The sequence below is a fragment of the Salvelinus fontinalis genome, chromosome 29 (assembly GCF_029448725.1).
Source record: "Salvelinus fontinalis isolate EN_2023a chromosome 29, ASM2944872v1, whole genome shotgun sequence".
NCBI lineage: Eukaryota > Metazoa > Chordata > Actinopteri > Salmoniformes > Salmonidae > Salvelinus > Salvelinus fontinalis.
In genome coordinates, this window is record NC_074693.1 from 12975750 (window position 1) to 13000287 (window position 24538).

The following is a 24538-nucleotide window of genomic DNA, read 5'->3' on the forward strand; positions in this document are numbered from 1 at the left end:
GTATTCGTCTACATTTGCTGATGAGCATGAAAGCTCCACCCCTTCAGTTTGATTGTGCATTGTAATTATGCTAAATGTTTCATTCAATGTCTTCACTGCTAAATGTAAAACAATTATTATAATAACAATAATGATAATTGCCCATAATTTCACATATTTGCTTAGAATGCTCAACAACACAGATTTGGTCAATAGCCCTGTTCTATGGCATTAGGATCTGAGTTTAACCATAGGCTGCTGGTGCGATTCAGCAAATCAGAAATATATATTACGCTTGTGGAAAAAAAGTTATGGTGAATGAATAAGGATTTGTTTTAATTAAGTAAATCGTTAAATACAGTGTTCTGAACCCCCCCCACCCCCACAAAAAACATACAAATATATTACATTATCAAGTACAGCAGATTGAATACCCTCATTGACAATTCCATTAGTGTTACTAGTAACACAGAAGATTGACAGTTGACACAAAAACAAATTAAAAAAGGTGACATTTCATCATTACAAAAATATAAATTAGGCTATTAACAGATCATATAAAAACACAAACAATATCATGTGGGATTAAAATATGTTCACAGAACAATCCCAGTAAAAATCAGGATTTTTTCATTCCTCTTGAAACGATGTGGAACATTGCAGCGTTCCTCTTCCTTAGTACACCTTTGACCTGACAAGCAAAATGGAGGAAAAAATGATGAGCATGAAACACTGAGCAGATCAGGTCACATCGAGCAACACTGATATAGGACCTTTACAGTGAAACGTTACGCAAGGTCACATCCAGCAACACTGATATAGGACCTTTACAGTGAAACGTTACGCAAGGCCACATCCAGCAACACTGATATAGGACCTTTACAGTGAAACGTTACGCAAGGCCACAGTTTAAGAGCAAAGCATAATAAGTTAATTAATCAATAATCAACAATTGATGAGGCCTAAAACCAAGGAATCTCCCCAGTCCAGAAAGAAGAGCATGTCATGCCTAGACTGGGTGCCAATTTGTTTCTTCTCTCTTGCCAACCCTTTAAATGTAAATTCTATAAGTAGTTGTCAAGAGAGCAGAAAGACACTGGTACCCAGGCTATGTCATGTCGTGTTTCTCCTACCGGAGAAAGAGACTGGTACCCAGGCTATGCCATGAGATGTTTCTCCTACTGGAGAAAGAGACCGGTACCCAGGCTATGTCATGTCATGTTTCTCCTACCTGGAGAATGCAGATATGGACATGATACCCAGCAGCATCTCCAGACTGTAGAAGCAGAGTAACACAGCATTAAGGATGAACTCCAGGCGCAGGACAAAGGTCTGCAGCATCAGGTAGTACACAGACAGCACTGTGCACGGCACCAGGACCAGCACACTCACTAACATGGCCAGAGAACGCTCTGTTAAGTTCCCCTTCCAACCTGGAACAAGTGTGGACGGAAAAAGGAAGGACATATAGAATAGGCCTACGGTAGGTGCCAAATAGAACTAACAGATGCCATAAAGGCAATAAATATTAGAAATTATAGGCACACTTTAGGCTACATAATGTGAAGACTTATTTTTTATTAATTTTATTATTTTTATTTTAATTATTCTACACCATGAAATGTTGCAGAGGCATACCGGTAGCCCAGAATACAGCTTAACAAAACACAAACCGTAAAATATTCGGAGGGATTCCAAGCCAAGGAACACAAGAAGTAGCCCAACGTCCAACGTGAGACTAGCTGGTGGGTATGGTAACAACAATCCTGTGGAAATACAAAGGCATACTTAGAAATCAATAGTTTTGCTTCCAGCCTGACACTGGGTTTGCAAAACATCAGGCAGTGAGCGATTGATTAAACATTAGTTTATGTCTCTCTGTGTGGTCATTTGAGTAGACTACAAACCTTTGTAAACAAACATCAGACCCTCAGCAAGGAAGTAGGCAGCAAAATACCAGCCGTTGAGGTAGAACAGGACCTGCAGTGGTGTGGAGGACAACTGAGATGTGGCGTTAAGGTCATATCTAAGACTTGCAAATGGTAGCCCGCTGGCAGATGATATAACCATGGGTCTATGACATGAGTAGGCAGGGCAAAGCCGTTTTGGTGATTTCTGGTAGCCAATTTCGTCATAAATCAATCACAGCACATTTTCGACTCATTCAGCAGTTTTTACCTAATTAAGTACAATACCATTGGAAATTAATTATGAAAAAGTTACATTTATATTCCTAAAACTCAATTGAAAATCTAAACATAAAATGTATTATCTACACATAAATGTGCAACAATAGTAATAAATTGCACATGCGCCAAAAACCCTGCTGTTTTGACAATAAATCACTCGTATCGATTAGCAGGGGGAAATCAGGTTGTATGCACTGTTGAAACTACCACAACTCAAAAACCACACGGAAGCAGGAGATCATTTTACATCACTTGTTAGAGAACAATCTGCAGAAGACAGTCAGCTACATGTTGGAATGTTGCATTTTGATACAGGGGTCACCAACAGAAAGAGAAACGCCACACTGTTTTGTCAATCACTCCTATCGATTATCAGGTTGAAATCAATAGCTTGACGGGGAGATGAGGTTGCATATCCTGTAAAAACTAACAGTTCAAAACCCACATGGAATAATATGTACATCACTGGTTAGAGGATAACTTACAGAAGACACCAAGCTACATTTTGAAGTGTTGGATTTTGATTCAAGTGGGTATATATAATTATATATAATTTTTTTTAACCTTATTTAACTAGGCAAGTCAGTTAATTAAGAACATATTCTTATTTACAATGGCGCTTTTCCGGCCAAACCCTAACGACGCTGGGCCAATTGTGCGCCACCCTATGGGACTCCCAATCACGGCCGGTTGTGATACAGCCTGGAATCGAACCAGAGTCTGTAATGACGCCTCAAGCACTGAGATGCTGTGTTTTGGACCGCTGCGCCACACGGGAGCCCCTATAAGGAATATATTACCATTTTGTTGTGCACACGAAGGTTAACTGCTACAGAAGCTAGCTAAAGACATAGCTGACGTTACCGTTAGATAGCTAGCTATTAACGTTAAATGCAGATTCTACATTACAGCAAAAACAAAGGATACAATTGTATGTTTTCCTGCAAGAATGATACAAAATCATCAGTTAAACAATTATTTTTATAAATCATCCCATTTCATATCAATTATCTACAGGCTTACAGTGATGTATTTCCAAAATGTCTGATTGGCACACTTGCTTGAACATCAACATCACAGATAGAAACATCTTTGTCAACATTGCTGCTGCTGTTCATGATATGTTACTGTAGCTAGCTAACATTAGCTAGATAGCATAGCTAGCTAGTAGATAACGTTTATTCTCCCGTGCTTACAGTAGCCTACAAGTCAATTATCTTGAAAGCTCAAAAAATATCCAAAATCATATTATGACATGCGATTAACAACCATAGACGTTTACCGTTCTCAACTCGTCTACACATTTATGAAAACTATTTCCCACTCACCAGACACCGCCATGTTTGTTTACCATGGAGACAGACGCCGCGCCCATAGAGCTATATAGAGGACTCAGCACAGATAGATGACTCTTGTGCCCAAAAGCAAGTTTTAGCATGGCAGCGCCATAGTCCCAGTTTGGTATTACATAGAATGTCACGGCCCAGGCCGTCTGTAAGGGAAAATAACCCGTGGTTACCCCATTGCCTCACAGCACAAACTTGATATTTTTCAATTGCTTATTTTTGTCAATTGCTAAACTGTATTTAAAGAAAAGTACAACATATCTAAAGATTACTTTTCATCGTTGACTGCTCCCGTGCGTTCTCATTACTTAGAAAAACATACTATTGTAGGGCTCCCTCTTCCTGCCAGGAAATAAGGGTTAAATAAAAACATTAACAATGCCCTTTTCATGAGGGTGCCAGCGGCCACATGAGTGCTAGCTAATTAGCTACCAACTGGAACATTAAGCTAACAAAAACAATTTTAACTACACAACTATAAGTAGTAAGTGGAGTTACAAACTGACTATACTAAACAAGGTTAAATGGATTTTCTGTGGTGAAATGTTTTCCACACACATAGCTACTGTGGTAGCCTATTTCCCAAAGTGGGAACATTGCAAACCATAGGTCCGGATGTTTGACCTGGTTACATGTACATTGAACAACACAGCGGCTTTTCGGCATGTTTTGTTATTTCTTTATAACAACAAATCGACAACAAAGTTGGCTCTTTTACACTGGGGGTCAAAAGGAAAGAATGTTTGTTTTCCCCAGTTTGTGGGTGTGGTCAAGGAGAATTCCTTATTACGTGAATAACTGAATGTTAATTTTTCTACCATAAGCCGCCTCCGTCATCTTAGAGAATTTGGCAGTACGTCCAACCAGCCTCACAACCGCAGACCACGAGTAACCACGTAAGCCCAGGAACTCCACATCCGGTTTCTTCACATGTGGGATCGTCTGAGACGAGCCACCCGGACAGCTGATGAAACTGAGAAGTATTTATGTCTGTAATAAAGCCCTTTTGTGGGGTAAAACTAATTCGGATTGGTTGGGCCTGGGTCCACAATGGGTGGGCTTGGCTCCCAAGTGGGTTGGCCTATGCCCTCCCATGACTGCACCCCTGCCCAATCATGTGAAATCCATAAATTAGGTCCTAATGAATTTATTTAAATTGACTGATTTCCCTATATGAACTGTAACTCAGTAAAATCATTCAATCATTTTTGTTCAGTATAGGTGGTGATGTTATCGTGCTTGAATTATGTTAAAATTACAAAAATGCAATAATGAATGCATGTTAATTAACATAATATTTTAGAATGAAGTTCTATTTCAACTCATCTTGAAAACAAATGAGATAGGGTTTTCTAATAGCTTTAATTCCAAGCACAGGACACACAAATCAAGTTACAGGAAGTAGATCGGAGCTATTATAACACAAACATAACAATATATCTAGGTAGGTGCTGTACATTTGTTCATATAAACCAATACAGATTAACGTAATCTGTAATCCCATTTATTGTTCTAGGTTGAGTTTCACAAAGAGCCTCTCGTGGATTAGGTAAACCTGTGCCGTTCTTCTGAGTGTAAGACATGGCAAAATCCCAATTCTTCACACTCCTCCAGAAGTGTGCACTTGTACACTTCCCGTTAAATTGGGTCTAAGACTGTCATCTTGTCAACTTCCTACAGAGATGGACCATCCTTTAGCTAGAGGCTTTGTCTTTACCTGAATGTTCCTGTGAGACAACACAAATCAAACAGCTCAGTAACCATCCAGGTAAACATGTAATGTACACAGCAAATAACTGCACAGAAATGGTGGTTGAATAATGTAAAGAATACCTGCAATGACCCTGCTTTTTCAAACCTAAGCACCTGTGATTTACATTATTTGCTAATAGGGACTATAAAAGAGCAGTCGGCCAACCATTGTTTCTATGCTAATGGTAAAGATGCATAGAAAACTCTAGTTTTTATTGATTTATTTCACCTTTATTTAACCAGGCAAGTCAGTTAATTAAGAACAAAATCTTATTTACAATGACGGCCTACCGGGCAGAATGACAGATTTTTACCTTGTCAACTCGGGGATTCGATCCAGCAACCTTTCGGTTACTGGCCCAACGCTCTAACCACTAGGCTACCTGTCGCCCCAAAAGTGATTCTGATGAGATTCAACAGGATTCTGGTGACTTACCATAAACTTCAGATAGTGACAAAGGCTGCTGCAGTGTTGGTACTTTGCTTCGTCCTCATTGACATAAATGGCTTGACACAGGTTGCAGAAGTAGCCCATGACAGGTTGAATGAATTCCGTTCCTGTAACAAACACATAATTTGTTAGAAAACATAGTACTGTACTTCATAAAGACAATGCTTCTTACTACGGTTAATTGCTGCACTTGGTAGTGTTTTCAAAGCAAACAAATAAATGTTGTTTCAGTGATGAAAGTGGACCAGACAAGTCTAAAAAGGTCATTTCGTAATTATTCTTGAAAGGGGCCAAGACAGTAGCCAGGGTGCTTGTTGGTTTCTACTCTCTTGCCAAATCTTTATGGGATTGTCATGCCATGGAGTTGACAAGAGCACAAACAGATCAGGCTATAGAAGGAGACAACAGATCTGGGACCAGGTTATAGAAGGAGACAACAGATCTGGGACCAGGTTATAGAAGGAGACAACAGATCTGGGACCAGGCTATAGAAGGAGACAACAGATCTGGGACCAGGCTATAGGAGGAGATATCAGATCTGGGACCAGGCTATAGAAGGAGACAACAGATCTGGGACCAGGCTACCATGAGAATGCAGTGAGGCTATAAATCACATCATAACACTTACCCACTGGGTTGTTGGGCTGGAATGATGACTCCATACCAGTCTTCACGTAATCTGGTCCTATTTCCACATTATCCTCCATCTTGGTTTCTACATTGTCCTCGGTGCTACAGGCCCGCTTCTCATCTTCAGCAGCAGAGACAGAGGCCTTGTTTTGGTCTTCACTGTTGGACCATTTGTCAGTATTCAATTTAGACGCTCCTCTGTCCATGTGAAAGTGTTTAGCTGGATCAGACGATTGTTTACTACGCTGTTCGGAGTGTACTTGTTGTGCCGTCTCCTCATCCTCCTCTTTCGTCTCCTCGTCCTCCTCCTCGTCCGTCTCCTCGTCCGTCTCCTCATCCTCCTCTTTCGTCTCCTCGTCCCCTTCTTTCGTCTCCTCGTCCGTCTCCTCGTCCGTCTCTTTCGTCTCCTCGTTCGTCTCTTTCGTCTCCTCGTTCGTCTCCTCGTCCTCCTTTCTCGTCTCCTCGTCCTCCTCTTTCGTCTCCTCGTCCTCCTCTTTCGTCTCCTCGTCCGTCTCCTCGTCCGTCTCTTTCGTCTCCTCGTCCGTCTCCTCGTCCGTCTCCTCGTCCGTCTCCTCGTCCGTCTCCTCGTCCGTCTCCTCGTCCGTCTCCTCGTCCGTCTCCTCGTCCTCCTCTTTCGTCTCCTCGTCCTCCTCTTTCGTCTCCTCGTCCTCCTCTTTCGTCTCCTCGTCCTCCTCTTTCGTCTCCTCGTCCTCCTCTTTCGTCTCCTCGTCCTTAGCTGCTGACTTTGAGTGACTGATGACCCATCTCCTTATCCTGATCCTGCTGCTTCTAGTATTCCTGTGATCTTTCTTCAGATCACTTTCAGAATCAGAGTCTGATTCAGGTTTCAACCTGACAAAACAAGATAATTCCTTTTTTTGTCCAGAACTATACGTTTTAGAAACATTTACCTTTTAGATAGGCAGAATTCACTGTACATAAAATGTGATCAGACGGGGATATTATCTATCAGAAGAGACAGAGAAACATCAATTATCAGTGGTTCCCACACGGGATTGGACGGAGTGTGCTACATGTCTGTTTAGCAGAGCAGACACCTACCCTGTTGTTAGTCTTCTGTATTTATCAGACCGCGTGGCCACCACGTACTGGTCGTATAATTTATAGCCATAGTAACGCAGCTCTCTTAAAGCCTTTGTCGCATCAGAAGAACTCTCCATCTCAATGAAGCCCTGAGAGAGAGACGAGAGAGGAGAGAGACCATGGTTACTGAAACAACAAATACGATCAGACTTGTAGTACATCATTAGGATCGACTCCATTTTAGATTTCCTTCTGTTGGGAAAATACCTCTACACCATTGCGATGGAGATAATAGCAGTGCACTCTCCCAAAGCCTTTAACAATCTTCAGGAAGTCCTTCTCTGTATAGAAGCCTTTGGGAAGGTTTCTGACGTAGATCACTCTACTGGTTGTCTGATCACGTCCTGAGTTCTGAAATAAATACATTTTACACACGTGTGGTTGTGACAACCTTATTGACAATAGTTAACTTAACCCAGATAATACACTGCTCAAAAAAATAAAGGGAACACTTAAACAACACAATGTAACTCCAAGTCAATCACACTTCTGTGAAATCAAACTGTCCACTTAGGAAGCAACACTGATTGACAATAAATTTAACATGCTGTTGTGCAAATGGAATAGACAAAAGGTGGAAATTATAGGCAATTAGCAAGACACCCCCAATAAAGGAGTGGTTCTGCAGGTGGTGACCACAGACCACTTCTCAGTTCCTATGCTTCCTGGCTGATGTTTTGGTCACTTTTGAATGCTGGCGGTGCTTTCACTCTAGTGGTAGCATGAAACGGAGTCTACAACCCACACAAGTGGCTCAGGTAGTGCAGCTCATCCAGGATGGCACATCAATGCGAGCTGTGGCAAGAAGGTTTGCTGTGTCTGTCAGCGTAGTGTCCAGAGCATGGAGGCGCTACCAGGAAACAGGCCAGTACATCAGGAGACGTGGAGGAGGCCGTAGGAGGGCAACAACCCAGCAGCAGGACCGCTACCTCCGCCTTTGTGCAAGGAGGAGCAGGAGGAGCACTGCCAGAGCCCTGCAAAATGACCTCCAGCAGGCCACAAATGTGCATGTGTCTGCTCAAACGGTCAGAAACAGACTCCATGAGGGTGGTATGAGGGCCCGACGTCCACAGGTGGGGGTTGTGCTTACAGCCCAACACCGTGCAGGACGTTTGCCATTTGCCAGAGAACACCAAGATTGGCAAATTCGCCACTGGCGCCCTGTGCTCTTCACAGATGAAAGCAGGTTCACACTGAGCACATGTGACAGATGTGACAGAGTCTGGAGACTCTGTGGAGAACGTTCTGCTGCCTGCAACATCCTCCAGCATGACCGGTTTGGCGGTGGGTCAGTCATGGTGTGGGGTGGCATTTCTTTGGGGGCCGCACAGCCCTCCATGTGCTCGCCAGAGGTAGCCTGACTGCCATTAGGTACCGAGATGAGATCCTCAGATCCCTTGTGAGACCATATGCTGGTGCGGTTGGCCCTGGGTTCCTCCTAATGCAAGACAATGCTAGACCTCATGTGGCTGGAGTATGTCAGCAGTTCCTGTAAGAGGAAGGCATTGATGCTATGGACCGCCCGTTCCCCAGACCTGAATCCAATTGAGCACATCTGGGACATCATGTCTCGCTCCATCCACCAACGCCACGTTGCACCACAGACTGTCCAGGAGTTGGCGGATGCTTTAGTCCAGGTCTGGGAGGAGATCCCTCAGGAGACCATCCGCCACCTCATCAGGAGCATGCCCAGGCGTTGTAGGGAGGTCATACAGGCACGTGGAGGCCACACACACTACTGAGCCTCATTTTGACTTGTTTTAAGGACATTACATCAAAGTTGGATCAGCCTGTAGTGTGGTTTTCCACTTTAATTTTGAGTGTGACTCCAAATCCAGACCTCCATGGGTTGATAAATTTGATTTACATTGATAATTTTTGTGTGATTTTGTTGTCAGCACATTCAACTATGTAAAGAAAAAAGTATTTAATAAGAATATTTCATTCATTCAGATCTAGGATGTGTTATTTTAGTGTTCCCTTTATTTTTTTGAGCAGTGTATATGGTGCTAGACTGACCTTTTGCTTTAAACCAGTCTTATCTCATAAGGTTCAATAAACACATTCTAACTGACTCACAGAACACATCAATAACAAGAATAAAAAATACCATTTGCTCACCTTGCTCTTGGACCTGCTCTTGGGCCTGCTCTTGGGCCTGCTCTTGGGCCTGCTCTTGGACTTGCTCTTGGACCTGCTCTTGGACCTGCTCTTGGACCTGCTCTTGGGCTCATCTGTTGACTGGTTATCTGCAATGTAAGATAAACATACAATTAATGACCTTCATAACAATATTACTCTTTCTTTGAAAGTGCTGAAGTTTGAATGTAATCTATGGTCCAGTAGCTAGGTGTTGAGTAGTAATCACCTTGGTCATCAGCTGACGAATCCTGCTCTAGGTCATCCAGAGTGATAGGGTTCTCATGGCCCTCTGGGAAATCATGCTCCTCCTGTGTGACAATGAGGGGAAGAAAAAAATCGAAACATAAGGATTTTAGGATTTACTGAAACACACAACACGTATTAAACATGACACCTTGTATTTTACAAATTGGAACTATGTTATTTGACTTATTAAATAGATGAACTACACGTTAAAGACCTGACAGAGCATGTATAGATGAACTACACGTTAAAGACCTGACAGAGCATGTATAGATTATCTACACGTTAAAGACCTGACAGAGCATGTATAGATGAACTACACGTTAAAGACCTGACAGAGCATGTATAGATGAACTACACGTTAAAGACCTGACAGAGCATGTATAGATTATCTACACGTTAAAGACCTGACAGAGCATGTATAGATTATCTACACGTTAAAGACCTGACAGAGCATGTATAGATTATCTACACGTTAAAGACCTGACAGAGCATGTATAGATTATCTACACGTTAAAGACCTGACAGAGCATGTATAGATTATCTACACGTTAAAGACCTGACAGAGCATGTATAGATTATCTACACGTTAAAGACCTGACAGAGCATGTATAGATTATCTACACGTTAAAGACCTGACAGAGCATGTATAGATTATCTACACGTTAAAGACCTGACAGAGCATGTATAGATTATCTACACGTTAAAGACCTGACAGAGCATGTATAGATTATCTACACGTTAAAGACCTGACAGAGCATGTATAGATTATCTACACGTTAAAGACCTGACAGAGCATGTATAGATTATCTACACGTTAAAGACCTGACAGAGCATGTATAGATTATCTACACGTTAAAGACCTGACAGAGCATGTATAGATTATCTACACGTTAAAGACCTGACAGAGCATGTATAGATTATCTACACGTTAAAGACCTGACAGAGCATGTATAGATTATCTACACGTTAAAGACCTGACAGAGCATGTATAGATTATCTACACGTTAAAGACCTGACAGAGCATGTATAGATGAACTACACGTTAAAGACCTGACAGAGCATGTATAGATTATCTACACGTTAAAGACCTGACAGAGCATGTATAGATTATCTACACGTTAAAGACCTGACAGAGCATGTATAGATTATCTACACGTTAAAGACCTAACAGAGCATGTATAGATGAACTACACGTTAAAGACCTGACAGAGCATGTACTTTACCTCATCAACATATGAAGCATCTGCTTTCTGGTCTTCATCATCTCTCTTTTTCCCCTGTTCTGATCCGGTAGCTGAGAACGCTTTCCCCTGTTCTGATCCGGTAGCTGAGAACGCTTTCCCCTGTTCTGATCCGGTAGCTGAGAACGCTTTCCCCTGTTCTGATCCGGTAGCTGAGAACGCTTTCCCCTGTTCTGATCCGGTAGCTGAGAGCTCTTGGATCAAGTCCTCAGCACTCTCCTGCTGTTTCTCTCCCTTCTCTTCCTCCTCTACCTCTTCCTCTTCCTCCACTACTTGCCCATCTTCCTGTTTCCCCCCTACCTCTCCCTCTCCCTCTACTACTTCTGCCTCTCCTACCTCTCCCTCTTTCTCCCCTACTTGCCCCTCTTCCTCTTCCTCCTCGCCCATGTCAGAGTTCTTCTCCCCATCCTCCCCATACACGGCCATCCCCTCGATGTCACTGTCCATATCACAGGCCTCCGTGGCTCCATCCTCCCGAGTCTCAGTTTTTTTCTTGCTCTGGTCAGTCTTGTCGACAGCCTCTTCGGACTTCTCCATCACAGTGGAGGACAGGGATGGGGTCTTATCCTTGGTGGGAGGTTGTGAGCGAGTGGAACTGGGAGATACCTTGTCCTTCTTGGGGTCTATTTTACCAGAACCTGGGGTCTTCTTCTCACTGGAGACCCTCTCTTTAGTATGGGAGCGAGGGCTTCTGGAGGTCTGGCTGGAGCTCTGTTTACTGGGGGACCTTGGCCTGCGAGGGCTTCTGGAAGACCGGCTGGAGCGCTGTTTGCTGGGGGACCTTGGCCTGCGAGGGCTTCTGGAAGACCGGCTGGAGCTCTGTTTGCTTGGGGATCTTGGCCTGCGAGAGCTTCTGGAAGACCGGCTGGAGCTCTGTTTGCTGGGGGATCTTGGCCTGCGAGGGCTTCTGGAAGACCGGCTGGAGCTCTGTTTGCTGGGGGACCTTGGCCTGCGAGGGCTTCCGGATGACCGGCTGGAACTTTGTTTGCTGGGGGACCTTGGACTGCCTTTACCCCCACAGTTTGATTTCACTCGTTCTTTGTGATGGTCGCTATCCCTCTCTCTACTCCTCCTCCTTTTTGAGGTGGTTGGGGAATCTCTCCTGGGGCTGAGGGACCGCCTTCTGTGGCTTGGGGTTCTCTTCCTCTTAGATCGGTCTTCAGAATTCCTGCTCCTGTCTGGAGACTTCCTGTCTGAAGACTTCCTGTCAGATATGGTCCTGCATGATGGGATGGAAAGAAAGTTCACAGATAACACTTTTATTCCCACGTTTCTGGCTTTTACAGAGTTTAAATGAACTATTTCTTCTTTAATTCAGTGGTTATAATGATGACATCTACAGTGTCTGAACTCAGAAGCCATAATTAATGAATGTTTGCATGCAAAACAAAAGGTAATGGCACAACAAGTGGGACGCATCAACTTACCGAAGTGTATTATACTCTGAAGAGAAGGCCACTTTAATATGTATCTCATCTATTTTCAGGTGTTTAGACGTATGGTGTCCAACCAGCTTCTGTGCATCTAGTGCATTTGTCATTTCCACAAATGCCTACAAGGACAGAACACTGTAAGCAAATTATAATAAGACTATAACACAGACCAAAAAAAAAAAATCTACGCAAAAATGCAGTTTAATACCTGCGTGGGTAAGAATAGAGTGCGCTTTACAGGTCCAAATCCTTCAGCTACGGCCAGTAACTCTCTCTTCCACGCGGCAGACTCTTTGCCAGAAGGCACAGGGGAAAAACGCAACACCCGGGAACTCTATACGGACGTAAATGTATTTATTTAACTCATTGAATAATACTCTGTGTGTGTGTGTGGTTGTTTTAGAGAAAATATGCAATTACCCTTTTAACCAAACTTAACTGAAATGATGCCAATTAATTCAACTTGTAAAAATGTACCTGCAGGAAATTAAATGTTGAAGAGACAGAGAAGGTGACTTGTCCTCCTTTCACCATCACTGGGTTACTGAGGTAGTATGTCACAATATCAGCGGCCTGGTCCTTTGAGCCCATCTCCACAAACGCCTGAAGCTGCAGCGTTACAAGAACCATAAAAACATTATAACTAGAATGGATATCCCTATTGAAGTCAATGAGGCCATGACAGGTGGCGATTCTATTTCTTTCCTTACATTACTTTTAATAACTATAAGATTTGTATTATTATAATTCAGTCAATTTCCTATTTCATGGGAATTGAAAACACATTTATTATCTATTTCTATAGACGGCAGGATGAATAGGCTACTAGTCTTCTTACCAAAGCAGGGAACATGATGATTTTCACAACTTCCCCAAACGGTTTAATCAGGTCCTTCAAACCATCTTCGTTGAGACACCGGGCAGAGAATTTGGCACAAACCACTTTGCCACTCCTCTGGAAATTAATAGGCAAGTAAACAGACATTGTGAAAACACACACAAAATAAAAAGTGAAAACTAGATAGTAAGAAAACTAGATAGCAGGAAGAACAACAATACCTTAGTAACCTTTGTCTTAGGGTCTTTGCTTTCTCTAGAACCGCTACTTGACGGTTTACCTACAGGACAATAGAAAAGGTAAGTTAATGGCACGTTATAATAATAATCATTCCCCCCAAAAAATGATTGTACATATAAATCGCAGCAAATGGTCCTGTGTGGATTAGTTAGTAGAGTATGGCGCTAACAGAGTTGTGGTTTCAATTCAAAATAAGAAAAATGTATGAAAAGAGTCTGCAGAAAGCATTCACACCCCTTGACTTGTTCCACATTTTGTTGTATTACAGCCTGAATTTAAAATGGATTAAACAGATATTTTGTCACTGGCCTATGCACAATAAAACCCCACAGGGAAGGTGTTATAATACCCATAAAACCTAGGAGGTCAAACCGGGAAATGGTTCCAATTGTTTTTTCCACCCAAATTTCCCATGGGATATTTTTGTAACACCTAAAATAAGGGCTGTGTTTCATGTAGGCTTACCCTGGCGTGACGTTTTGATAACCATGTAAATCTCTCTAGTACAAGTATTCAGACCACTTTTTCCACATTTTGTTACGTTACAGCCTTATTCTAAAATTGATTAAATAAATAAAAATCCTCAATCTACACACAATACCCAATAATGACAAAGCGAAAACAGGTTTAGAAATGTTTGCAAATGTATTACAAATAAAAAACTGAAAAACCTTATTTACAAAAGTATTCAGACCCTTTGCTTTGAGACTCGAAATTGAGCTCAGGTGCATCCTGTTTCCATTGATCATCCTTGAGATGTTTCTACAACTTGATTGGAGTCCACCTGTGGTAAATTCAATTGATTGGACATGGTTTGGAAAGGCACACACCTGTCTATATAAAAGGTCCCACAGTTGACAGTGCATGTCAGAGCAAAAAACCAAGCCATGAGGTCGAAGGAGTGGTCAGTAGAGCTCCGAGACAGGATTGTGTCGAGGCACAGATCTGGGGAATGGTACCAAAAACATTCTGCAGCATTGAAGGTCCCCAAGAACACAGTGGCCATCATTCTTAAATGGAAGAAGTTTGGAACCACCAAGACTCTTCCTTGAGACTCTTCCTAGAGCTCTTCCGAGAAGGGCCTTGTTCAGGGAGGTGACCAAGAACTCAACGGTCATTCTGACAGAGCTCCAGAGTTCCTTTGTGGAGATGGGAGAACCTTCCATAAGGACCACCATCTCCACAGCACTTCACCAATCAGGCCTTTATGGTAGAGTGGCCAGATGGAAGCCAATTCTCAGTAGAAGGCACGACAGCCTGCTTGGAGTTTGCCTAAAGGCACCTAAAGGACTCTCAGAACATGAGAAACAAGATGTTCTGGTCTGATGAAACCAAGATTGAACTCGTTGAGTTCCAAGTGCCAAGAATGCCAAGCGTCACGTCTGGAGGAAACCTGGCACCATCCCTACGGTGAAGCATGGTGGTGGCAGCATCATGCTATGGGGGTGTTTTTCAGCGGCAGGGACTAGGAGACTAGTCAGGATCGAGGGAAAGATGAACGGAGCAAAGTACACAGAGATCCTTGATGAAAACCTGCTCCAGAGAGCTCAGGACCTTAGACTGGGGCGAAGGTTCACCTTCCAACAGGTCAATGACCCTAAGCACACAGCCAAGACAATGCAGGAGTGGCTTCAAGATAAGTCTCTGAATGTCCTTGAGTGGCCCAACCAGAGCCCAGCCTTGAATCTGATCGAACATCTCTGGAGAGACCTGAAAATAGGTGTGCAGCGAGCTCCACATCCAACCTGACAGAGCTTGAGAGGATCTGCAGAGAAGAATAGGAGAAATTCCCCAAATACAGGTGTGCCAAGCTTGTAGCATCATACCCAAGAAGACTCGAGGCTGTAATCGTTGCCAAAGGTGCTTACACAAAGTACTGAGTAAAGGGTCTGAATACTTATGTAAATGTAATATTTGTTTAAATAAATTAGCAACATTTAAAAAAAAACTGTTTTCGCTTTGTCATTATGGGGTATTGTGTGTAAATTGATTAAATCGTTCCCCCCCTCATCAATTTTAGAATAAAGCTGTAAGGTAAAAACATGTGGAAAAGTCAAGGGGTCTGAATACTTTCCCAGTGCACTGTAATAGGCACACTAATGCAGTGAGTTTACCCAAGTAGTTAATCAACCTATGGGAAGGTCCACCAGTCTTCTCTTTTCTTCTCTTCTTCGGTCTCTTTGTCTTTTCTTCGGTCTCTTCTTCGGTCTCATCACCACTGAAGGGATTAAAAAGGCCTGTTGTTAAGATCTTTTCTACATTAACACTAAAGCACATACACTACCGTTCAAAAGTTTGTGGTCACTTAGAAATGTCCTTGTTTTCCATGAAAAATTACATGAAATGAGTTGCAAAATGAATAGGAAATATAGTCAAGACGTTGACAAGGTTGTAAATAATGATTTTTAATTGAAATAATAGTTGTGTCCTTCAAACTTTGCTTTCATCAAAGAATACTCCATTTGCAGCAATTACAGCGTTGCAGACCTTTGGCATTCTAGTTGTCAATTTGTTCAGGTAATCTGAAGAGATTTCACCCCATGCTTCCTGAAGCACCTCCCACAAGTTGGATTGGCCTGATGGTCACTTCTTACGTACCATACGGTCAAGCTGCTCCCACAACAGCTCAATATGGTTGAGATCCGGCGACTTTGCTGGCCACTCCATTATAGACAGAATACCAGCTGACTGCTTCTCCCCTAAATAGTTATTGCATAATTTGGAGCTGTGCTTTGGGTCTTTGTCCTGTTGTAGGAAGAAACTGGCTCCAATTAAGCGCTGTCCACAGGGTATGGCATGGCGTTGCAAAATGGAGTGAAAGCATTCCTTCTTCAAGATTCCTTTTACCCTGTACAAATCTCTCAGTTTACCACCACCAAAGCACCCCCAGACCATCACATTGCCTCCACCATGCTTGACAGGTGGCGTCAAGCACTCCTCCAGCATCTTTTCATTTTTTCTGCGTCTCACGAATGTTCTTCTTTGTGAACACCTCAAACTTAGATTCGTCTGTCCAACACTTTTTTCCAATCTTTCTCTGTCCAGTGTCTGTGTTCTTTTGCCCATCTTAATCTTTTCTTTTTATTGGCCAGTCTGAGATATGGCTTTATCTTTGCAACTCTGCCTAGGAGGCCAGCATCCCGGAGTCGCCTCTTCACTGTTGACGTTGAGACTGGTGTTTTGCAGGTACTATTTACTATGCCAGCAGCATACCACCATGCATACCACTACTGGCTTGCTTCTGAAGCTAAGCAGGGTTGGTCCTGGTCAGGCCCTGGATGGGAGACCAGATGCTGCTGGAAGTGGTGTTGGAGGGCCAGTAGGAGGCACTCTTTCCTCTGGTCTAAAACTAGATCCCAATGCCCCAGGGCAGTGATTGGGGACACTGCCCTGTGTAGGGTGCCGTCTTTCGGATGGGACGTTAAACGGGTGTCCTGACTCTCTGAGGTCATTAAAGATCCCATGGCACTTATCGTAAGAGTAGGGGTGTTAACCCCGGTGTCCTGGCTAAATTCCCAATCTGGCCCTCAAACCATCATGGTCACCTAATAATCCCCAGTTTACAATTGGCTCATTCATCCCCCTCCTCTCCCCTGTAACTATTCCCCAGGTCGTTGCTGCAAATGAGAACGTGTTCTCAGTCAACTTACCTGGTAAATTAACGGTAAGATAAAAATAAAATAAAATAAAATGAAGCTGCCAGTTGAGGACTTGTGAGGCGTCTGTTTCTCAAACTAGACACTCTAATGTACGTGTCTTCTTGCTCAGTTGTGCACCGGGGCCTCCCACTCCTCTTTCTATTCTGGTTAGAGCCAGTTTGTGCTGTTCTGTGAAGGAAGTAGTACACAGCGTTGTACGAGATCTTCAGTTTCTTGGCAATTTCTCGCATGGAATAGCCTTCATAATAACAAAGTTATTTATTTCTGGCCATTTTGAGCCTGTAATCGAACTCACAAATGCTGATGCTCCAGATAACTCAACTAGTCTAAAGGCCAGTTTTATTGCTTCTTTAAATCAGAACAACAGTTTCCAGTTGCGCTAACATAATTGCAAAATGCTTTTCTAATTATCCTTTTAAAATTATACACTTGGATTAGCTAACACAACGTGCCATTGGAACACAAGAGTGATGGTTGCTGATAATGGGCCTCTGTACGCCTATGTAGATATTCCATAAAAAAATAAAAAAATCAGCCATTTTCAGATACAATAGTCATTTACAAGATTAACAATGTCTACACTGTATTTCTGATCAATTTTATGTTATTTTAATGGACAATTTTTTTGTTGCTTTTCTATCAAAAACAAGGACATTTCTTAAAAGATTCAAAAAGATAGTTGAAAATACACTTGCACTTACGAGCTTAGATCGCTCTTGAACTAATCAGGTCTCTGCATATAAATACTTAGGGATATGGTTGGATGATAAAATGCATGTTGACGAACTTTGTAAACAGCAAAAAAAATCAAGCTAGGCTTCCTCTATAGAAACAGGACATGTTTGTCCTCTACAAATAGAAGACAAATTGTGCAAGCTACTTTTATGTCTGAAATAGAATATGGGGATATTATCTACATGCATGCTATGGCATCCACACTTAAATCGCTGGATGCTACTTATCATTGCGCACTTAGGTTTATTACGGGTGCTAGCTACAGAACTCACCATTGTGTTTCATATCATAATGTTGGTTGGACTTCGCTGTCCGTGAGACGAGAACAACATGCTCTCGTGTTTGTCTATAAAGCACTTCTGAATAAGCTACCTTCTTATTTATCATCACTCATCAACATTATAATTATAATTCCTAACACCAGGTCTCAAGCATGGATTACACATGAGGCCCATGCGATTTCCACAGAGTTGGGTATGGCTGCCTTTTCCTGTTACGCTCCTTGCCTATGGAGTAGCCTGCAGACTAAACTTAAACTTGAGACTCTTGTCCCCCTGTTGCCCATTTCAAACATTTATTGGAGGATTTTTATTTTTGTATTGCTTGTAACTGCTTTGGGTAATGCAAGTTCTTATGCTGTTAGGGGAATAACCTATGTGTAAATGTAACAATCTGCTGCTGTATTTTTTGTGTTATCTGTGATCGTTTTGTCTTGTGTAGTTTCTTAATCATTGTACGTAAACTGTATGTGTAAACATGTGTACGCAGGGCCCAGCTGTAAAAGAGATCTTGGTCTCAGTCTGTGTTTCTTGTTGAAATAAAGGTATATTAATAATAAAAGTGACCCCAAACAGTAGCGTACACGCGGAGAGATGTCAACGGTAGCGTACACGCGGAGAGATGTCAACGGTAGCGTACACGCGGAGAGATGTCAACGGTAGCGTACACGCGGAGAGATGTCAACGGTAGCGTACACGCGGAGAGATGTCAACGGTAGCGTACACGCGGAGAGATGTCAACGGTAGCGTACACGCGGAAAGATGTCAACGGTAGCGTACACGCGGAGAGATGTCAACGGTAGCGTACACGCGGAGAGATGTCAACGGTAGCGTACACGCGGAGAGATGTCAACGGTAGCGTACACGCGGAGAGATGTCAACGGTAGCGTACACGCGGAGAGATGTCAACGGTAGCGTACACGCGGAGAGATGTCAACGGTAGCGTACACGCGGAGAGATGTCAACGGTAGCGTACACGCGGAGAGATGTCAACGGTAGCGTACACGCGGAGAGATGTCAACGGTAGCGTACACGCGGAGAGATGTCAACGGTAGCGTACACGCGGAGAAATGTCAACGGTAGCGTACACGCGGAGAGATGTCAACGGTAGCGTACACGCGGAGAGATGTCAACGGTAGCGTACACGCGGAGAGATGTCAACGGTAGCGTACACGCGGAGAGATGTCAACGGTAGCGTACACGCGGAGAGATGTCAACGGTAGCGTACACGCAGAGAGATGTCAACGGTAGCGTACACGCGGAGAGATGTCAACGGTAGCGTACACGCGGAGAGATGTCAACGGTAGCGTACACGCGGAGAGATGTCAACGGTAGCGTACACGCGGAGAGATGTCAACGGTAGCGTACACGCGGAGAGATGTCAACGGTAGCGTACACGCGGAGAGATGTGAACTCACTTTCTGGTGGTCTGCATCTGGCAATCCCACTCAGGATACCTAAAACACAGGCACAAGAAGAAGAGATGGAATGTTAAAAGCTGGACAATTTAGGAACTTAATCGATTTAAGCTAGGCCTATTACAATATCAATACTGACAGTACGAGTTTGAAATGTCATGCTGATGATTGCAGAACTGGAAAAACTACTTGAATATGTGATTACTCACATTTTAAGAAGTGTGAGCTGTCCCTCTGCATGTTGAGTTCCATTGGCATGTGGGAACCAGTACTGCAACAAAAAGCAAAATAATAATGTTTCTCTCGTTGTTCATATTTAAGATACTGCTACGCATGTTAAATCACAGCCTATGCATTAACTGTATATTATCAGTGGTACAAATAGGCTTAAGATTGATACACTGTGGACCTTTTCACACACATGAACCTACCTGAGATCCAGATCATGCACTCAGAAATAAGAGGAGTAAACTACTTACCTTTTCAGAGAGCACGGTAATATTACAGAGAGAGCACGAATGAGGAAACGTTTTGGGGATTTCTCCGTGGAAGTCAAGAGCAGCCTTCTTGGTGGGAGTGTTGCCAGAGGTGGCCATCTTGATTGTGACAACTGGGACATCTTGGTCTGGGCGTGGTCTGTAGTCTGTAGTCGGTGGTGGTGAGTACCTGTAATCTACTGCTGGTTGGGATGAGTTGGGGGGTTTCCAGCTGTTGCTGCTTCCTCCTTGGGCCGTGCTGTAAGTGGACCTAGGAGTTTGGTAACTTCTGGGAGTTTCTTTACCATAGTGGTAGTCCACAACTCGGACAGGCACAGGTTCTAGGCGAGAGCGTGTGTACTGCATTGAGTTGCCATGCTGATCTAGTTGCCAGGGCTCAGCCTGTTCTGTGGGAAGAAGTTGGGAAGGGGGAAGAGAGGGGTGGATGTCCAACGGGTAGTCTAATTGTTGAGAACGACTCCGGTCACCCTGCTCCCACACACGGCCTGGAGGCGGGGTAGCAGAGGGGGGACGAGATGTGGCAGCAAGAGGGTAAGAGATCATAGCTGGATATGGCGACTGCTGTGTCGCCCTCTTCTTCTTGATCTCCAGGACCAGATGTGGTAGGTTCTCCACGTTGTTGAGATCCTCAGGCATCTCGGCTAGTAGAGACAAGTCTTTGGGCTCGAGCCCACAGCTGCTCAGGAGAGTTTGGTCTGACCTGTTTAGTGAGGAGGAGTAAGGGGACTCGGTGGCAGCGGAGGCTCTGGATGAGGAGTATGGGTAGGATGGTATTGTGCAATGAGATGGTGGCTCCTGAGACGATCTGTAAACATTGTCACTGTGGTTTCCAGGGTGCAGGTGATCTGGAGAGTCGAAAGAGCTATCTCTTAGATCTTTAGCTGGTGGTGGTCGTCTGTAGGAGTAGTTGTGAGACATGCCAGAACGTAGACGTATCTAATCTCTGTTGAGAAAGTTGCCAGTGAAGAGATGATGGGTCAAAGAAGCAATCTAGGGAAAATGGATTCAATATTAGGCTACTGGGAAAGGTCATTTAAGTTATTAAAAGCATAACGTTGCTGTTTACATTTACTTGAAACCGACACTGGCTGAGCTAGCAAAGCTAACGTCAGCTAGCTACCTTCCTCTCACGTTAGCATTTTTTTTAAAGATCATTTGTGAATACATACAAACATAAATGTCGGCATATACGTTAATTCGTTAAGTATCTTACTGAAACCTGTATCGAAGTAGCTAGCTAGCTTCCCAGGCGTCTAAACCGGAACCGGAAGTAACCATTTAAAAAAAAAGTTGTGTGTTTTCGTAAAAATTGATCTGCATTTCCAGAGTGCGCTCTGGCGGTTCGTAAATTCAGAGCGTATCTGGCCGAGGAGTGGAGTTGAACCGAGCGGTCGGACCTCACAACCGCAGTCAAGCTAACTTGCTAGCTACTTCCAGACACAAATATGAGAACACCTCACTGACTATTTTATTTTCCATAGCAGAGCTGTATTCATGTTATCCAGAGCGTTGGTGGTGGCTGTAACTGTGCTGCTGGTAACATTTTACTGACACCGACCATATTCTACCGGTGTTGAGCGTAAATTCACGAATTATTCTTCGCTCAGACGAGAGTAGTATGAGATCGTAGTATATAGCCAGAGCGGATTTACGAACGCACCCATAAAAATCGATTGCAGTTTGTTTACTATATATTAAACAAGAGTATGAATTTATCGGGGGCCATGATTTGTTGTGTGAAATCACAAAATATATAGTCCAACATTTATTTTCAAATACTTCAAGAAAAAAACATTTTTATTTTTGTACAATAGTTTTGGTAAGTTTTTATACAGTAGTTTTCCTTTTAGGTGCATTTAGAAAAAACTAAAGTCTACATCGACATGACAGTAGGATTTCAAGCTCCAGGCTCTGAAAGATAATGTCAGGAAGAAGAGGAGCAATGAAAATAAAATCTAAAATAAGCCTGGCATTTCAGACTCTGAAAAGAAAGATAAATGTAGAACACAAACAAATAAGAGACATATTATAAAGTAGATAATCTAATTTATAACATCCAGCTTTAAACCCGGCTAAGATATTACATATTAATCTCATAGCAAACTGCATTTCAACAAAAGGAGACTGTATAAAGAAATATGTTCTCTGAACTTTGTTACTGAATTCATAACGCGAACAAAGATCTAACAAAAAATACATCTTGTGATTTTGAGATGAACCACTAGTTTTGATTGAACAGAAAATTATTATTTGATGGGGCAGGTATGTTAGAACAACTTACATAACATAGGCCTATAATATTCAAATAAGTAATACAAGTAAAAAGTATTCTGGCTCCTACCCTGTTTTTACATTCAGAAGAGTTACAACAAACATATGATTTATATACACAACATTATTCAAAACGTTAAACATGCAGGGCTAGCTGGAAAACTTTGGCAACACATTAAGTGCAACAGAGTAACAGAACTCCAACAGATCTTGCTACACTGGCTTCAGTGTGGACAGATGATTCGTTCATCAGAGGACTAGTCTCAGTGCTTCCACCCTGGTACGAATTCTTGTGCTTCAGGGTTCAAATTGCTGTTGATCTAAAGAGAAAAAAAACATGAGGGAAAATGTAATCAAAGCTTACAAAAATTATTCAATCCAAACAAATGGAGATATTATAGGCCTAGTCCTACTCTTAGTAAAGTATGTTCCAGCCTGTGTTATCTTGGCAAACAAGACAAAAATCATACTTTATACGTATGCTCAAAATGTTCTTCTATTCTACTGAGAAATTTACTTTCTTTGTATTCTTATATTTTATTACTTCTTATTGTTGTTGCATTGTCGAGAAGGAACCTACAAGTAAACATTTCTTTGGACGGTGTATCCTTTGTGTATCCCGTACATACGACTAATAAAACTTGAAATGTGTTGGCAAGATAGCACATACATATCTGGGACTAGGCTAGCCTCAGCAACACAGGCTTTTCATGAGTCGAAGAGACAAAATTTGGAAGGATAGCCACACGAGACTAGCCTGGCAAGCCACCTGATCCTGCGCATGACTGGTTCCCTACACAAGACTAGGACTAGGCCAACTAAAATGGCTACTTTCCACAGACTTTACTTTAAGGAAACCTGGACAAACAAAATCACTGAAACATTTACCGCCAGGCCGTCGACGATGCCTGTGTCACAGAGGACCAGTAGGTTGAGTTGGTCCTGGAGTTGACCGAGGGTTGGAGGGAGATCTCTTGCTGGGATGAACCATTCATTCTCCTCTTCATCCAACATCTCCTGGAAACACCGCTCAATGAACTCCTCCTCCCACAGTTCCTCCTCAATCTGCGGACAGAGCATTCAAAATGATTTAGACACCCACTCTTCGCAACACTAAATTATTGAAATAATAATACATTGCTATTACAAAAACAGCTAATTTCTTTGTGTGTGATATAGGCATGAAATATTAAATCAACTAGCTACCTAATCTAGTACTTGATCAATAGGCAGAATAAGTAGAGTACCTGTCTGTTGAATTCCTCCTCATTCTCCATCCACATGTATTCAGCAAAAGGATTGTCATCATTGATGAACTGTCCGTGTAAGATAAGTTCGCTGTTGCTGAGGCTTGGGGTGTTGTTGATGCGACTTGGGTCTTTCATATTGGCTGTAACAAAGATGAGGTAAGTTAGCTGTATCTTCAAAAATAGACCAACGGAAGAAATAATACAACATTTCAGAACACAGCAATGAACAATCAACAACTCGGGGAAAAAACACAGTAGTTAAAATGACAGCAACACTGTGATTATAGTTAACTATAGTTTCGGGCTCCCGAGTGGCGCAGCGGTCCTTAGACCGCTTCGGTAATTCAGTGATTTTGCACTGCATCTCAGTGGTAGAGGCGTCACTACAGACACCCTGGTTCGAATCCAGGCTGTAATACAACCGGCCATGATTGGGAGTCCCATAGGCGCACAATTGGCCCAACGTCGTCGTTGGGGTGTAGGTCGTCATTGTAAATAAGAATTTCTTCTTAACTGACTTGCCTAGTTAAATAAAGATTATATTTATTTAAAGAAACTTGTCTACCTTTGTTAAGACGACTCGATATAAAGGCTAAAAGCAGCAAGTAGGCACACACATTTCTGTTTTATATGGACCACAGCAATGGTAATATAACGTTACGATATATTTCATAACAGTCAACTTACCAGGTGAAGGTTCAAAGCTGTCGTTGTTGCTTTTGTTTCTTTCCAACTCTTATTTCCAAGACAAGTGAACAATAATGGCCGCTGAGGCTGTTGTTTACATGCTGAGCGTCAGAGATTGGACGAATCCTATGACCCTCCCACGTGATCAGGGC

At 42.8% G+C, this 24538-nt stretch overlaps 3 protein-coding genes across 7 annotated transcripts; all 3 read right to left on the reverse strand.

Annotated features, from left to right (window-relative positions):
* Positions 1 to 288: 288 nt before the first annotated feature.
* Positions 289 to 3524, reverse strand: tmem216 (transmembrane protein 216). 3 transcript variants are annotated; one of them, XM_055888297.1, is made up of 6 exons: positions 3497 to 3524; positions 3096 to 3109; positions 1887 to 1980; positions 1653 to 1745; positions 1211 to 1412; positions 289 to 670 (listed from the first exon to the last, which is right to left on the reverse strand). In XM_055888297.1, exons 1-6 carry the CDS (start codon positions 3507 to 3509, stop codon positions 655 to 657), a joined length of 432 nt encoding a protein of 143 aa, XP_055744272.1. In that variant the 5' UTR covers positions 3510 to 3524; the 3' UTR covers positions 289 to 654. The 3 variants fall into 3 exon arrangements, with proteins under 3 accessions (XP_055744272.1, XP_055744274.1, XP_055744271.1); XM_055888299.1 differs by lacking the exons at positions 3096 to 3109; positions 3497 to 3524 and having other exon boundaries at positions 1211 to 1255; positions 1887 to 3088; XM_055888296.1 differs by lacking the exons at positions 3096 to 3109; positions 3497 to 3524 and having other exon boundaries at positions 1887 to 3088.
* Positions 3525 to 4857: 1333 nt separating this feature from the next.
* LOC129827444 (neurofilament heavy polypeptide-like) lies at positions 4858 to 21758 on the reverse strand. Of its 3 annotated transcripts, none has more exons than XM_055888301.1 (18): positions 21398 to 21758; positions 20161 to 21168; positions 19891 to 19952; positions 19682 to 19720; positions 15706 to 15809; positions 13573 to 13631; positions 13352 to 13468; positions 12991 to 13122; positions 12722 to 12847; positions 12508 to 12632; positions 11063 to 12299; positions 9820 to 9901; positions 9573 to 9700; positions 7659 to 7802; positions 7410 to 7540; positions 6346 to 7199; positions 5703 to 5824; positions 4858 to 5241 (listed from the first exon to the last, which is right to left on the reverse strand). In XM_055888301.1, the coding sequence occupies exons 2-18, from the start codon at positions 21094 to 21096 to the stop codon at positions 5209 to 5211; spliced, it is 4431 nt and encodes a 1476-aa protein (XP_055744276.1). In that variant the 5' UTR covers positions 21097 to 21168; positions 21398 to 21758; the 3' UTR covers positions 4858 to 5208. The 3 variants fall into 3 exon arrangements, with proteins under 3 accessions (XP_055744276.1, XP_055744275.1, XP_055744277.1); XM_055888300.1 differs by having other exon boundaries at positions 21392 to 21758; XM_055888302.1 differs by lacking the exon at positions 21398 to 21758 and having other exon boundaries at positions 15723 to 15809; positions 20161 to 20395.
* A 199-nt stretch (positions 21759 to 21957) lies between these two features.
* On the reverse strand, positions 21958 to 24505 carry LOC129827447 (polyadenylate-binding protein-interacting protein 2-like). Its single transcript, XM_055888304.1, has 4 exons — positions 24387 to 24505; positions 23697 to 23839; positions 23338 to 23514; positions 21958 to 22769 (listed from the first exon to the last, which is right to left on the reverse strand). Exons 2-4 carry the CDS (start codon positions 23832 to 23834, stop codon positions 22713 to 22715), a joined length of 372 nt encoding a protein of 123 aa, XP_055744279.1. The 5' UTR covers positions 23835 to 23839; positions 24387 to 24505; the 3' UTR covers positions 21958 to 22712.
* Positions 24506 to 24538: the final 33 nt, after the last annotated feature.